Genomic DNA, 16,739 nt, shown 5'->3' with positions numbered 1-16,739 from the left:
ACCTCAGCGTCTTCTCCTTCCTCAATTTCCGCCTCCACCCTGACGCGCCTTCCGCATTTTCTATTGACTCTCACCCTCCAGTGATGTCTTCTCTGGAGCCTGGGGAATCCCTGTGGTTTCTGCAGTTAAAGAAGCCACGTCCTCCGAATGTTGGAGATCCCTAAGAGAACGAGCCTTGTTCCACGCTCCCTGTGTCTTCGGTGACAGGCTGGGACCAAAGAAGAGGGTCGATTCGTTGAGGCACATACCAGCATTCTTCGTGGGTGTCTATCAATTTGGGGTCGGAGGTGTGTTCTTCATGACAGGACCCTACCATTGAAGGCCTATGTTGCCAAAAAGAGCAAGGCAGTGGGGATTTATGAAATGTGCAATTGCGCCAGTAGAGAAATTTAGACTATCACCTATTTTATCTTATTCTGCTCAAATGCAGTGAGCGTGCATAAGAAATGGCGTACCCCCTTATTTTCCACATACAACGTTTCAAACTAGACCGACACTTTAGCTCTCTGTTATAAGACAGACCATCCAGAGATTTATCATGCAGTTTCTGTGAATAGCTGGAGTGCCTGTATTATGAGTGGAAAAATAATTGATTTTTAACTAGCATTGTTTAAGTATCTATTATTCAATGCTTTAAAAATTACTTTAGATTATTCTCCTAGCTGAAAAAGGGTGTTCTTCCTGGCCGAGCTTTTTATGCTGCTCGTTTGGAAAGATGCTTTTAATTATGTGAATTCGCTCTTTTAATTATGTTTGTATGTTCCAAAATGTACTTTATGGAAAATGCCGAGAACAGTAAATAAAATAAATTGCCATTGCTTTGTCCTGCTTCAGGACCAGCCAGTAGTTCATTTGCAAAAGTATGCAAGAAGGACCAGGGTGTTGAACTATAAATATCAACACCGCATCTATTAATACAGACGCAAAAAAAGCTGTACCTGCAGTAGGAGACATAACTTCTCTGTTAGTTATTTCGTAGCATGGCTCAGAGTACAAGAAACAATTGAGCAACAACTTTTTGTTCTTCATCACTTTGCTATTTTTCATACTTGAATACCTGCCTCTCAACTGAATTCTTCTGTTTTTGAGGGCATAGAGCCCTTCTTGGATCCAGGTAGTGTAACAGTCCTTCTTTCCAAGGACACAAAGTACGCCCCTTGTTGAGCCAAAAAAGTAAGAAAAAGTGAGCAGTTCTTCAGTCTTTCTGGAACTCATTGGGGTAACCGGGAGGGGGGGGAGGCAGAGGGCATCTAGGGATTACTGAGGTGGTTGGGGCTGTATAAGACATCAAACCACTGGCCTTCCCTTACACTTCTGGGCCATGTGAAGGTATTGTAGCCTTGGAATAACAAGGGCTAGGGGATAAGCTCCAAGCAGAGTCCCTCTGTGGTGGAAGGAAAGCCTGTGCCTCATCACATTCCCCCACAAGTGACCTGCTTGAGCCGGTGGTGGCCCTCCTTTTGACACCCTCCCCCTTGTGAAAGGTGTGGAGCGGTTATGGAGGCACTAGCTAACGTAAGACCAGAGGATGAAGCAAGATTGAGATACCATAGCATAACTGGGGCCGTGGGGAGGATGACTTCACCAGAGAGGGAGCTTGCAGGCCCAGGAGCTGAGCTGGGGGAATGAGGTATTTACTTCCTCAGCTGCAGGTTTATGTCCACATCTGGGCCCTGAATTCTGAACTCTTGCTGTGCCAAGGACCTAGCCTCGTGAGCAGCCCCTTGGTATTGAAATCTTAGGCCTTCAATGGTTGCATCACTCTTTAGAAAACAGAGTGTGGAAATTGTGGTAAAATGGAGCAACTCAGTTATGATTTTTGATTTGATCTTGAAACTAGTGATTGGAGGTGGCCAGGTCTGGGGGAAGAAAAGGCATACATTACTATTCTTCCTTTTAGAGAGCTGCATTGAAAGGCAACCCAGGAGCTCCCTCCCACAATCAACAAAGGAGATGGCCATTTTGCAAGAGGAGAGGGCTCTCTTGGTCTCTCTTGACCCAACATAATATCTTAATGGGAAACAAGCTCTATTAGATTGCTTTAAAGAGCATGGAGAAAAAATGGAGGGACTGTCCAGTAGGATGCTAACAGTAGAATAAATAATGACATAAGCCTTGGAGGATCAAAGCTTAAGTAGACGAAAGCAGTTAACTTGAATACCATTGGACACTACTGGCCCTAGTGGTGAGAGTTGATAATGGATGAACGGCACATAGACATCCACATCAGGCTTTTGGGGGTCTGTTGGGATTTGTGTTAAACTACTGAGTATTCCAAAAGATGAGGGCCGATGCAATGCTTTGAAGGCTTTCAGGCTCTACCCGGGGTTGAATCAACACAGAGGAAAAGCTGGAAACCAGAAAGTAGTGAGAATAGCAACGACGACCTACTTCTGGGACAGGGACGTGCTCGATAGCTCCCTCGGCCACGAGAGCTGAAACTTCCTGACGGAGAAGGGCCAAGTGATCCTCCAACATGCAATGGAATGGAGGTGGCTTGGATGAAGGGGTACTCTTGAAAGGGAAAGAGTAGCCATTCGCACTATCTGCAAAATCCACGTGTCAAACGTGATGTTGCGCCAGTGGGGAGGTGATGGTGTATCCTGCCACCCACTGGCAACTGGTGGCCATGAAACGTCAGACTAGGAAGGTTTGAAGGCTGCTGCAAAAGGGGTTCTGGTCGACTGGCCCGTCAGCTGGTCCCCAGACCTAAGTTGCTGGGTCCCACGTCCCCGGCCGCGCAGAGGCTGAGCAGCTTGCGCCGGCCTGTGGAACATGCTGGGGCACCCCTTCCGCAGCCACGAAAGGGGCGAAAAGCAGACTTCACAGGGTGTGAGGTGGTAGCGAGGCCCAAGGATCTGGCTGTAGCCCTAGAGTCCTTGAAGCGCTCGATCACGCTGTCTGCCTTGTTGCCAAACAGGGGACGGCCATCAAAGGGCATGTCCAAAAGGGTCAATTGGACATCCCAGGAGATGCCAGTGGACCTCAGCCAGATGTAGTGTCTCAGGGCTACCGAGATAGAAATCGTCCTGCCTAGCGAGTCGGCGGTGTCCAGTCCACAGCGGATGGTGAACTTCGCTGCATCACTACCCTCAACAAGCGCACAGAAGAGGACAGTCCAGGCCTCCTCTTGGCACTGTGGCAGCACTTGTGCGACGTGTCCCACACAGGGTGGGAATAACAGCCCAAGAGACATGCAGCGTTCACCAACCGCAGTCCTAAGCTGGCAGAAGAAAAAATCTTCTTCCAAAAATGGTCCAGCTTCTTGGATTACCTATCTGGGGGAGCAGTAGTAAACTGTTGAGGCTTCTATCACCAAGATCTCAGGGGTGGGGTGTTGGGAGAGGGAAAGTGGGTTCCCCGGAGCCAGTCAGTGGCGTTGAGCAATCATTCTGTCCACAGGAGCCCCTGTACTGGGCTCAGACCAAGTGCCCAGTAGAATATCCGTGAGGGCTTCATTGAAAGGCAGCAGGGGCTCCGAAGAGGCTGCTGCTGGCTGAAGCACCTCAGTCAGGAGGTTAGTCCTGACTGCCACCGTAGGAAGCGCAAGGCCCAAGGACACAGCCGCCCTACGCAACACCACAGCGTAGGAGGCTCCCTCCTCCGTAGCCACAGAAGGGGAAAAAAGCATACCAGGGTATAGGGATGTATACAGACTACTGGCATCACCCAGTCTCTCCGGTCGGGCTCCTCTAGGTGGTCTGCCAAAGGGTCAACAGACCCCTCCCCATCCTCTACTTGCTGCCACTCAGGGTGAAAAGGAGTGCCAGGGATGAACAGCAGTACAAAAGTACCCCCCGGCGCTAGTACCAGCATCTGTCGACACCAGTCTGCCTCTGTGTCCATGTCGAGGGGTAGGCCAGAGTCGACGACGGCCTGGGACACAGCCGGCGTCTGAAGCGGCGGTGGTGTCGTCAATGGAAGCTGCACTAGGGGGAGGTGTTGTAAGGTTGCCGGTGCCAATCCAGACCCAGGCCTGGATCCCTGTGGGCCCTACAGCGCCGGGCCGGAGCTGCCGGCATCTAAGGCCTACAGCTTCCAGCCAAGTCCGCGGGGCCCGAAGGCGCGTAGGCAGAGTCGGGAAGCCCAAAGATGGAGTGGAAAGCTTTGTACAATGCACAAAGCTGGGTAAGAGACACTCCGGCTCCTGGGAAGGGAGGGAAGCGCGGAGACGTCCGCAGGCAGAGCCGAAGGACAATGAACTTCCGCATCCCACGTCGTGCCAGCCAACGGAGGGGGAGAAGGTGAAGAGCGACAGTGCTTCTTCGCCTTCTTCTTGTGCTTCGACTTACCCTATGACGAAGACTTCGACGATGAATGGTGGTGGTGACTCGGCGACCGGTCTCGCAACCGACCTCTCAACGGGGACCTCGAGCGATGCAGAGCTGACTGCCGGGCCTCCAGAAGCTTTCGGGACCGCTCCCGCAAAGACATCGGGTTGAGGGCCCGACTGTCCGAGCACGACCTCAGGTCATGGTCACGCTCTAGGCACCAAAGGCACATGAGGTGCGGGTCTGTGACCGACATCATCTTGTCACAGGGCTTGAAGCCGGGTCGAGAAATGGACAGCCCTACAAGCACAGCAGTCGGAAGACTCGAAAAAAGATGTCCATAAAAGATAAAAGGGTACCGCTCTCTCCGGAACTGCGCTGGCTGGCGCGGAAAAAGAAAGAAATTATGTCAGTGCGCAGGGGCAGCTTCTAAGTAGATACCACGACGTTATGACTGCGACAAAGACGCTGACGACTAATGCGGAGTCGACCGATGCCACCTACCGACGCGCAGGGGTACTGCTGAGAAAAAATTCCCTGGAACCAGTCTGACATCTGGTGGTAATTCTAAGGTAAGAAATCTATATAACTAATAGTCTCTTTTAAGAAAACACAGTAAAGCTGTAGGAGACATTTATATTTGGAGTGTGGGAAAAAGGAACTAACGCCACAGATATAGGTGGCACCTTTACAGAGCACCAATTTCACTTCCGGGTTACAAAAGCACAAGTCAGCTAAGGTAGATGCTTTGGCACATTTCAGTGATGCCTAGAGATGTTTGTGCAGCTGAGTGTGTGAGAAGAGGTATCATAAATGAAAACTGTTACCATTTCATTTACCTGTGTTAAAACTAATAATGTTACTGTGTGAGAAGATATCATTCAAATAAACATTGTTTCAACAATTAGTAAGTGCACAAAATAAACTTCAATTTGAAACCGTCACCACTTTATTCATCATTTTTCCATTATCGAAAATAAAAGCTTATTCTTCATATTATGAGCAAAATGTCAAGTCATCAATATGGAATTTGCGTACTTGTATTGGCTGTTTTGGTACAGTTAAAACATCAAGAAACAAAAAGTAAAACTATCCAATGTCAAAAGTGATTATGCAATAAAATAGCTCTGCTGAAAGTTCCCAAACCTCAGGCAGGGTAAACATTTTTATTATTTTTCTACTTATGGCAATTAGGTTTTCATAGATATTCAAGTCCGCAATAGCCAACAGATTCACATAAAACCTTAAAAAACGTGAGACTGTCATTTCAAAACCAGTCAATCATTCGTAATCCTTTACAGACATGCTAAATTTGCTTGATGTCAATGTTCCATTTACCAGGTAAAGTACAAAACAGAGTTGGATATCAAAGTTAAATTGCAATGCAAGGAAGAGGGTAAGCTTCTTCACAATTTGTAAATATATTAAAGAGCCTTACAGCAGGTTTCCTACCAGTCAGATGTTTAGCACAAGGTCGTTAGATCTCTTGCCACGGACTACTTTACTCACCACGTTTTGGAAGATTCAGGCATACTTAGACGAAGTACCCTGATACCAGACTGGCCTCTATTTCATACTTATATTTTTCCTCAGCTTTCAGATCTAATCGAACAACTGTCAAAGCTTAAACTGAACTCAGGAAGCTAAATTAAAACAGATATGGTTCAACGTTCCAGTGATTCACATACTTTTGGCATCATTAACAAAACAAAACTGAATACAAATGTTCACAGTTAAAACACAAGAATAATTTAAAGTCCGAGAAAACCCTTGATTGTGATACACAGAACAGAGGTATTGCATTTTAAAAGTGCCTTCAGAAAACAAACCTGAAAAAGAATTTGCACCTGCAACATACAGCTTAATTTTTTTAACATCTTATTTTAGTTATTTCGATCTCACGCTTAACAAGATTTGCTGGTCTTTTTTCAAGGAAAGCCGTGGAATTAACCAAGTACAAAACCAGATTTTTATGTCCACGTCTTAAATGGAAGCCCAAAAATAACAGTAACCAAAAAATGATTCAAGTACTCCATCATTTACTTTTTATTAAAAAAGTATCAAAAGTAATAAACAACCTGATTTCCTATTAAAGTTTACCTTTTTATAAATAACAAAAAAACAAGGCGTCCTGCCCTTCTCTTTTAAAATTAAACTAATTGCTATAGTTTCTTTTCACAGCGGGCTGAGGAGTCTGTGTTTAGCACCTCAATCATTGTGCGCAACGTAGGAAACGTCTCCGATATTGAAGGAAGGGTCTTGTAAGAAGCAGGAAGTCTATAAAGGAAAAGTAAAGTATACATTTTTACTTCTTTGAATAATATACACATTTTTATTACAAATGTTACTGCTTGGAATGTGAACAATGGATACGTAGGTAATCACTGTGTATCTAAAGGTATTGTAATGTGTGCTTTTTTCCGAGCTGTATCTCATCAAGATCCGTCTACTAAAATAATTAATAGGAAAACACACTCAACATACTCTAGGAAGTATATGTTTTAGACTAAGCTTCATACAACCATTTACATACAAGTTTAAACGAATGTTTTGAAACTCCTAACTGCTGGGACTCCCCCTCGCCCCAGGCCCACCCCGCAGTGCTGACCCTTTTCATAGAGTTTAGTCCACATAAGTTATCAACACCAAATTTGTGTCTGGGTATTCCACATAAGTTATCAAAACCAAATTTGTGTTTGGGTATTCTACAGTTACCCAAGGCTTGAGGATTCCCCTGGAAGGGACAGCGAAAATAGCCAAAATATAGCTACACTTTTAATTTTGGGGGGAAAATCAGAAAAAAGTGCTATGGATAAAAGTGTCTGTTTTCCTACAAAATGTCATCAACGAACGGTTTGCTGTGCTAAAGTCTACATTTTCCCAGCATTCGGACACTTGCAGAGCTGAATAAAAAAAACGAATTATTACCGGAGTTTTGTCATTTTTTCAAAGAGGTAGCCCATTTTTCCTACTTTGTGCTTTCAACCTACTTCCAGTTTGTGGTGGAAACCAGTGTGCAACCCAATGTGACCTAGGAAAGCTATATATTTCTGTAAAGAAGACAATCATCATTCTGAATTCAGCAAGGGGGCATATGTGTAGATCCCTCAAGGTTTTTCCAAAGAAACTAACTGTTGGAATAAATGAATTTTTAAACTAGCCTCCTAGCTTTCTTTTAACTGTCTTATTATCGTTCACTTGTATGTTTACATTGCCTCCTTTGCAATATAGGCACTGGCACTTTTTGTGGCCCTTGCATCATCATAAAGGACTATTGCTCAAGATGGACTTTTATGTTTTTTATACATTAGTCCTAGCCTGGAGTTAGAATTTTCGTGTACTGTATGTGTTTGCTTTTTTTCGTTATTTTATTCCATGCCTTTATCATTTATGATGTTTGATTAATTACATCATGTAGCTACTGACCTTGTGTGTGTGTGTATGCATATATATATATATATGCATATATATATATATATATATATATATATATATATATACATACATTACCTACTGGCGATAGCCAGTAGGTATATATAGTTAGGACCTAGCTACCATAGGAAATACGCAGCATTCTATAGGGAATAACTTTGGCGCCGGTTGAGGAATTTGCGTGTAATTTTCCAAAATTTAGGCCAGCTCCGCTTCGCTCCTTCCCTGGAAGTTTCGGGGGGATTCGTCATGTGGGGGCCGAGAAAAAAGGGGGGTCCCAAAACGTGTTTTCCCTATGTTAATTTCCATAGGACAAATTGACAAGGCTACAGCCCGAACCGCTGAACGGAATTACACCAAACTTTGCAAAATTGTAGGGACTGGTACGCAGATGTGCCTTTGCTATATTTGGTAAAAATTGCTCCAGTGGTTTTTTCGAAAATTAACTTAAAAAATACATATATATCTCTATGCGCTCTTCCAGCGCTTACGGGTACGCGTACAGGGGAGCGCACCCGGCGCGCCACGGAAGTGCGCGAGCGGAAAGCTGATTGGCTCTCGGGTGTCTGTCAACATTCTAAACAGTCCGGAGAGTCCGCCATCTTGTATCTCGGTAGAATCGAGACACAAGAGGTGAAAATAAAAAGGGGGAAATGATTATAAGGGGGCAGGGTAGATACCCCCTGACCCCCTAGGTTTTCTGAGGGGGGCCTAGAAGGCCCCTGTGGTGCAAAAAACCTATTTTTTTTTTTTAAATCGCGGGGTAAGCGCTGGGTGCGTTCCCATGTACGCTTACAGGTACGCGTACCCTGAGCGTACCACGGGGAAAACCAGAAAAAAAATATTTTTGGGCCTGGGGGGTCCTTGTGGGACCCCCTGAGCAGGCCTAGGGGGTCAGGGGTCTTCTATCCTGCCCCCTTTGTGTGTTTTGCACCTTTGTTTCACTGCTTTCTTGTGCCTTGGTTCTACCGAGGCACAAGATAGCTGCCAACACTTCCTGATTTGGAGTTTTGACAGACAGTGGCAGCCAATCAGCATGCCTTTCACAGGGAAGCAGCATGCTCATTGGCTTCAATACTTCTAACCAGGAAGTGTTGGCATTCATCTTGTACTAGGTAGACCGAGGCACAAAAGAAGCAGAAAAACAAACGTGTAGAATGCAAAAGGGGGGGCAGGGTAGAAAGAACCTGACACCCTAGGGCTGCTCAGGTGGTTCCACAAGGATATTAACATATTTAAACGTTATCCGCTAATAGAATTAGCATTTATAAAACCTTGCGAATTCACTGAAAAAACCATAGGTTTCAGGCCTTATATAGTTAGGAATTAGCATTAAAAAAACCTTGCAAATTCACTGAAAAAAACATAGGTTTCAGGCCTTATATTGTTAGGAATTAGCATATAAAAAACCTTTGAAATTCACTGAAAAAATATAGGTTTCAGGCCTTATATAGTTAGGAATTAGCATTTAAAAAACCATTGAAATTGCTCCTATATAGTTAGTTGTACTAACTATATTTCGCGCACCCGCAATCCACTGCTGATGATGTCACATATTAGATCATTCATGACATGGTCAGTGACATCACTGATGACATCTCAAATGACATCACTGATGACATGACTGATGAAATCATCCATGTGATAATCACATACACCTTTTCATACACTAGTAAAATCTTTCATCACTCTTTGTAAAATACAGAGTATCATATTTGAATCCATTGTCACAGCAATACAAGTATCTAAAAACCCACTCAGTGATTCATAGATGTATACACACAACTAATCCCTTACCTGTAGATTCACTCATACATGCTGTCAATGAACAATAGAACACTATCAAAAATACTTATACACCTATATCGACATTACACACCAGCACACATCCTATTCACATATGAAGTCATCCTACTCACTTATGAAAACAATGGATAATAATTACATATTTACTCAGCTACACACTTATACAAACACCACTTCATCTATTCATTTAGATATTAAGTCATACTTAGTGAATTATAAAATCATTATTACAAGTATACAGTTATCCATACAGTCACTCACACAATCATTGAGTCTTATGTATACTTACTTATATACAACAATTGACACATACACTGCCTTTTATTTTTCTAGTTTGTTGGACATGTACCATTGAGAAATATATTTGCTCATCACCACACCCATAAAGAGATTCACTCACCCAAACTGTTAGAACATGTAGTTTTAACTTCATATATCTACTGAATCAACTATTCACACATCTTTGGACAGTCACACACCCCCACCGAACCACACACACTTTCACTCTCCCATACAAATACTCAGTTAACTAATCAATAACTAAGATAGACTTTCACATAGCTAGTAACCAACTGTAGAACCAGTTTACACAACAACTGACAAAGTGATAGAGATATTCACACAGTTTAGTCACTATCCACTATATTTAGTGAAATATAATAAATTGGGCAAGAAAACAGTCAATTACACTGCTACTAAATCCTCCATCCAAATATTTATTTATATATATCCACTCATTCTTCAATGCAAATTGCTATATATATAATGCATATTTAAATACCGAAGCAAACCACATTCACTGGATGATGTCATTTGAGATGTCATCAGTGATGTCACTGACCATGTCATGAGTGATCTAATATGTGACATCATCAGCAGTGGATTGCGGGTGTGCGAAATATAGTTAGTACAACTAACTATATAGGAGCAATTTCAATGGTTTTTTAAATGCTAATTCCTAACTATATAAGGCCTGAAACCTATGGTTTTTTCAGTGAATTTCAAAGGTTTTTTATATGCTAATTCCTAACTATATAAGGCCTGAAACCTATGTTTCTTTCAGTAAGTGTGTATATATATATATATATGTCCACACGATCCAACCAATACAGGTCAAAAAACGGCAAGCACTCCGATGTTAAGATGTTGTTTTCAAGATTTATTCATTTCCAAACCCCCCTTCACCCCTGACAGACGCGTTTCGCCAGTTAGCTTCGTCAGTGTCAGTTTGTGCAAGAATACCGATGCCATTTTAAACCAACCGCTTCATTTCATTTCATGAACATAGATGATGGTATTCGACATGGAAACGGCGGCCATCTTGTAGTGTAGTATTTACAACTATTTACATTTGGAAAAAATGGCTGTAAATAAAGTGCTTAAGTGCAAAGTTAAAAAAGGTGACTTTGACAAACTTTCAATTATTTTAGTGCACACTATTCTATTGTACCATAATAACTATTCATATTTACATTTGAGAAACAGGGAATCTCTTCCTGATTTTCAGAATTAATTATATAGGGGTGTATCCCCTATTATTGCATTAAATATTTACATTTCCACATCAGTTGTTTCATTTTCTTATTGTCTTTTGAAGCCCTGTATGGGCTGTAGTCTCATATGATACAGCTATTTACATACTGGTATAGTTCTCATCTGGGACCACGTTAGCATAGACAAATATGTACAAATATATTTACATGAGATTCATCTTTTATCCACTGGTATATAGAGAGGAGATCTTTTCTTATGTATACCCAGTAAACATCCAAAGTAAGACCTCAATCTTTTCTACAGGTGAACCCACATTTCTGCATCATTATTCAGGCCCCACGGTGCCATCGTTTTGAGGTCCAGAATGTATCTCGACTCTGTGATGCACAGTGTCTTTTCCCTGTTGCCACCACGTTCTGATTTCGTGACCTGATCAATGTAGTAGAACCTGAGCAGATCTCTATTGCTTTTGTGTAATTCGGCAAAATGTCGGGCTACCGGATAGGTCTTATCATTGTTCGCGATAGCCCTCATATGCTCCAGAATTCTGAGTTTCGTAGGTTTGATGGTGCTACCTATATAACGTTTATTGCAAGGGCATTCAAGGCAATATATTGTAAACTCAGAATTACAATTGAGATGTTTCGTGATTTTTCTATTGGGTTTACTCTCTCCTGTTCTACCAGGATATTCTTTTACTTTTTGGCTATGCTTGCAGGCCTTACATCGTAAACACGGGAAAAAACCAGTGACCTTGTTTGTGGTTACAGTTGTTTTTGAGGGGGTATAGTGACTATGGACAAGGTGATCTGATAATGTCTGGCATTTCCGATATGTAATCATAGGTCTCTCGGAGATAGATCTTTTTAGGATGTTGTCTGTTTTTAATATATGCCCGTTTCTTTTAAAAGATTGTACCAGATCACCTGATTTAGCATTAAAGGTGGTGATCATTCTGACCTGATCGTTTTCATTTTGCGTCTCTTTAACCAACGAAAGATCCCTTCTGTTGATGGTGTCTGCTTTAGCGGCTGCCTGATTTAGTAAGTGTTTCGAGTAGCCTCTCACCTGAAATCTACTTCTCGCATCACTTTGGGCATCTCTAAAGTCTGTTTCCGCTGAGCAGTTCCTTTTTAGGCGCAAAAATTTGCCATAAGGTACGTTACTGACTAAACTTTTTGGATGGTGGCTGGCCGCGTGTAGTATGGCGTTGCCAGCCGTAGGCTTTCTGTAAAGTCTAGTATGGAGATGGTTATTATCCACAAACACTTCTAAGTCCAGATAACATACGCTTTTTTCACTTATTGTACTCGTGAATTTTAGGTTCAGATTATTATTATTAAGAGCGGAGATGTAATTCTCAGCTGAGGTTCTGTCTCCGCGCCATATAATAAAAAGATCATCGATGTATCTAGTCCACATCAATATTCTGTCCTGACATTTTTCATTATCCCCTCCCCAGGCCTCGTGCTTCTCCCACCACCCAACGAATAAATTCGCGTAGCTGGGGGAGAAGCACGATCCCATGGAAGTTCCCCTTGTTTGCCTGTATAGTTGACCAGAGAATAGGAAAAAATTATTGTATAAGCAAAAACGAATCATGCATAAAATCATTTCGCTATGTGTGCGATATTTCTCATGTTTCCTATCTAGGAACCACTTCGTCGCACTCAGTCCTTGCTCATGATCTATGCATGTGTAAAGATTTACAACATCGAGTGTTATTAATAGCATATCGCTTTCCCAGGTGACACTGTCCATGATACGGAGGAAGTCCTGCGTGTCTCTCACAAATGAAGGTAAATCCTTCACAATCGGAGCCAAAAATGCATCAATGAAGCGAGAAGTGTTCTCAAGTAGGCTGCCAATTGCAGAAACAATCGGCCTCCCTGGTGGTCTTTTGGCATTCTTGTGGATCTTTGGCAGATGGTAGAAGGTGGGGAGAATCGGGGAGTCACATACAAGGAAAGAATATTCATCATGGCTGATCATGCCATCCTTTTTCCATTGATCTAATAGTTTGCTATATTCCATGGTACTTTTTAGATATTGTTCTCTCTTTACCATGGCATAGCACTCTTTGTCTCCCAGTTGTCTTAGTGATTCCTTTTCATAGTTCTCCTTGCTAAAGATAACAATGTTCCCGCCCTTACCTGAGGGCTTAATTTCAATTGTTTTGTCATCTCGCAGTGTTTTTATTGCTTCCCACTCCTTCCTTGTAATGTTAGATGTTTTCATGTCCATTCTTTTATTAGCCATTCTCTCCAAGTCTGCCGTTATCGCTTCACTGAAAACATCAACCGCATCGTGTGATGTATTTGGTAATTTCCTTGATTTATTTCTAAGGTTGCTTGGATCTCTGACCTGTGAGTTCGATGTTACAATGCTGCTCTGCACATTTTGTTCCTGGTCAAGTAATTCTTGTGTTGGAGTCAGCAGGATATTCAATAAATTGTCCTCTGTTGTATCTTCCCTTGTTCTTTCCACCGTTTCCGGATTTGTCCCATTTTGCCTTGTACTTGGATGTTGCAAAAATATTTTCTTAAACTTAAGTTTCCTTATATATTTGAACAGGTCTATTTTGGTGTCAACAAGATTGAACTCACTCGTTGGGCAGAAACTCAGACCTTTTTGTAGTACTTTCATCTCATCCGATGTTATGTTCCTTTTTGACAAGTTAATGATGTTATTTTCCTGTATTGTGGTTACCGTCTTCTCCGATTGGAGGCACTGCGTGTTACCATCGGTGTGGTTGTGTCTTGTGTACCTCCCCTTGTGCCTCTTCCCCCTCCTCGTCCTCCTCTTTGATTTTGTTGAGGGGGGTGACTCCTTAACTGTGGTCTTTGACGGGTTTCCTTCATGACTTGAAACTCGTCGAAAAAAGGCTTTTGTTTCTCTTTTTCTTTGCTGCCTGAGGTGGCATTCTGCTCCCCATCGGACCCTTCCACTTCAGATTCTTCTGTGTCAATTGCCGTTGTTTGTTCATTTCCTTGAGCGAGTCTCTTTCTCGTGGCATCATATTTGCGGGCAAATGTTAGAATTCTGCCTGACAAATAGTCTTGTTCGTCCCTTTGAAACTTAGTCTGTTTCCTTTTGCGTATCCCCAATTCATAATCCTTTAGTCTCTTGGCCATGGCTGTTCTCAATTCATCACTGGTTTTTGTATCCTTATCTTTTGCTATAGTCGCCTCCAGGTCCGCTATATCTTTTATTCACTCATCCCGGTCGCTCCAAGCATACTTAATGAGCATTCTGACCATTCCCCTCGATGATTCCGCTGTGTACTCCGCCCAGTCTTTCAATAGGGCTGGGTCCGGGTTTTCATATGACGGGATTGTGTAAATTCGTAATCCCCTGGGGATTCTATTGCAGTCAATGTATCTTTCCAGAGAGGTGGCCTCCCACCATTTTCTTACTTCCCGTTCTTGTAGCCTCTCCAGTTGTTGAAACAAGGCTTTTCAGGCTAGATGATTGCCCTGTTAGTGTGGTGGAATTGTTAGCAATTGTCGGTCTCTCCGTTGCTGACATAAACATTAAGTTGGCGGCCGCCTCTCTTACCCCCGTGAGTTCCCCCAGGGTAGAAATTGCCAGTAATTCTAGTTCGTAAGTGTGCACACGTTGATAATTCACTTTACTCGGGGCGGTGGAAAACCACTCGTGTTGCTTCGGGGGTTTGGAAAAGTTGTTTTCACATCATTCGGGACCAAGGCAGATCATAAGTCTTTACATTTAGCGTTTCAGCGAACACACTGTATTCACTCACCGCTTTCGTCGTTTGCGTTCGTTGGGCACCCACTCTCCGTCGGCGTCCTCCGTTCGTCCCACGCGGAATGCGGGTGATCAGTGGTTCCCTTCGCAGTTGTAATCCTCTCTCGTCGGAGGTTGATATTCCTCCCTCCTCACTTGTATTTCTGCTCCATTTCCTCGGGGCAGACGGCCAAAAAATGTTTCCTACACAGGTCCTTCACCGCCGTCGCTCCAATTGTCCCGGGTGCTTGAAACCAGCGCTGGTGAGGTGCTTCGATATGTCCACACGATCCAACCAATACAGGTCAAAAAACGGCAAGCACTCCGATGTTAAGATGTTGTTTTCAAGATTTATTCATTTCCAAACCCCCCTTCACCCCTGACAGACGCGTTTCGCCAGTTTGCTTCGTCAGTGTCAGTTTGTGTAAGAATACCGAAGCCATTTTAAACCAACCGCTTCATTTCATTTCATGAACATAGATGATGGTATTCGACATGGAAACGGCGGCCATCTTGTAGTGTAGTATTTACAACTATTTACATTTGGAAAAAATGGCTGTAAATAAAGTGCTTAAGTGCAAAGTTAAAAAAGGTGACTTTGACAAACTTTCAATTATTTTAGTGCACACTATTCTACTGTACCATAATAACTATTCATATTTACATTTGAGAAACAGGGAATCTCTTCCTGATTTTCAGAATTAATTATATAGGGGTGTATCTCCTATTATTGCATTAAATATTTACATTTCCACATCAGTTGTTTCATTTTCTTATATATTTCTCTAGATTTGCTGCACTTGACCGTTCACCTTCCTGTTGACGCCAGTGCCTGCAGCCGTGGGGACAACCGCTACTTTTACCAAGGTAGTCCGTTAGGAATAATCCATTACCTGTATTTTTACGGGCAATTGGGCGCAGATCACCTACTTGAAAAAGGCTTTGCCGAAATGCTTTGTTTGTGGACACAATAAACTTGTGTTCGGTCCTTTGGTGTGCCACTGTCTTCTTTGGATATCATTCCTAACAGATTATTCCTAACGGACTACCTTGAGTAAAAAAAAAATATATATATATATATTTTTTTTTAACCAAGGTAGTCCATTAGGAATAATCCGTTAGGAATGATATCCATCGAAGACAGTGGCACACCAAAGGACTGAACACAAGTTTATGGTGCCCACAAACGCAGATACAGGGGCAGATATATATATATATCTGCCCCTATGAGGCTGCTGTTCTGATGTTTATGATCATTACCTATCTGGTCTCTGTAAATTGCTGCTATTTAACTTTGCCTGTTTTATTCATTTTTTTCAAGAATTGCATGCATAAGGCACTTTTACGGTCGCAATGGCAGCCATTTGTGACAATGTTTTCAAGAGTAATTTTTTGTAATGATGGCAGGTTTACAAAAGCAATGTACCAGTACGTTCGGAAGACCCTTTTGGTTGCGGGCTATAAAGGGTTTGTAGGTTCTCAAAGAACTTGATGTACCCAGAGCCAACAACTGACCTCCACCGTACAATGTTTATTCATTGTGTACGGAGTATAGACTAATTCATATGGTGGACTATGTAGAGTCAAAATGGGTATCAAGGAAATGTATTAATTTGTGAAGTTGGCCCTAGATATGTATCTTAGGAGCAGTGGTTATTTGTACATTTGTGGGTACCCATACGAGCATATGATTAAGAGGGCTTTTTAAAAAAAAAAAGTTTTCTTCCTCACACACTGGCTTACATTTGAAAAGCATGAATGCAGCAAAACCCAATTGGTAATAATAACTATTTCACAATTCAATGCTCCCACTTGTCTTCTGATAAAAATGGTGCCTCACATGTGCAGGTAGGCCTAGTGCCTGTGACATAAAATGGCCCAAAACACAACATGGACTCTTCATATTTTTCCACTGAAATATGACCCTTTTTTGCAAAGTGGGTAGCTGTGGATTTTGCCTCAGCTGGCACCTTGGGAAACCTAGCAAAC

At 42.6% G+C, this 16,739-nt stretch overlaps 1 protein-coding gene across 2 annotated transcripts in view; it reads right to left on the bottom strand.

The window, feature by feature from the left end:
• Nucleotides 1-5,202: 5,202 nt before the first annotated feature.
• TTC13 (tetratricopeptide repeat domain 13) overlaps nt 5,203-16,739 on the bottom strand; it is a 1,386,998-nt gene continuing 1,375,461 nt past the window's right edge. For both annotated transcript variants that reach the window (XM_086927141.1, XM_086927142.1), the window contains exon 23: nt 5,203-6,548. In XM_086927141.1, the coding sequence (XP_086783267.1) occupies nt 6,434-6,548 (115 nt within the window). In that variant the 3' untranslated portion in view covers nt 5,203-6,433. The remainder of the gene's footprint in view (nt 6,549-16,739) is intronic.

Source organism: Lissotriton vulgaris, chromosome 6, assembly GCF_964263255.1.
Source record: "Lissotriton vulgaris chromosome 6, aLisVul1.2, whole genome shotgun sequence".
NCBI classification, from domain to species: domain Eukaryota; kingdom Metazoa; phylum Chordata; class Amphibia; order Caudata; family Salamandridae; genus Lissotriton; species Lissotriton vulgaris.
This window is presented reverse-complemented; position numbering and strand designations above follow the sequence as displayed.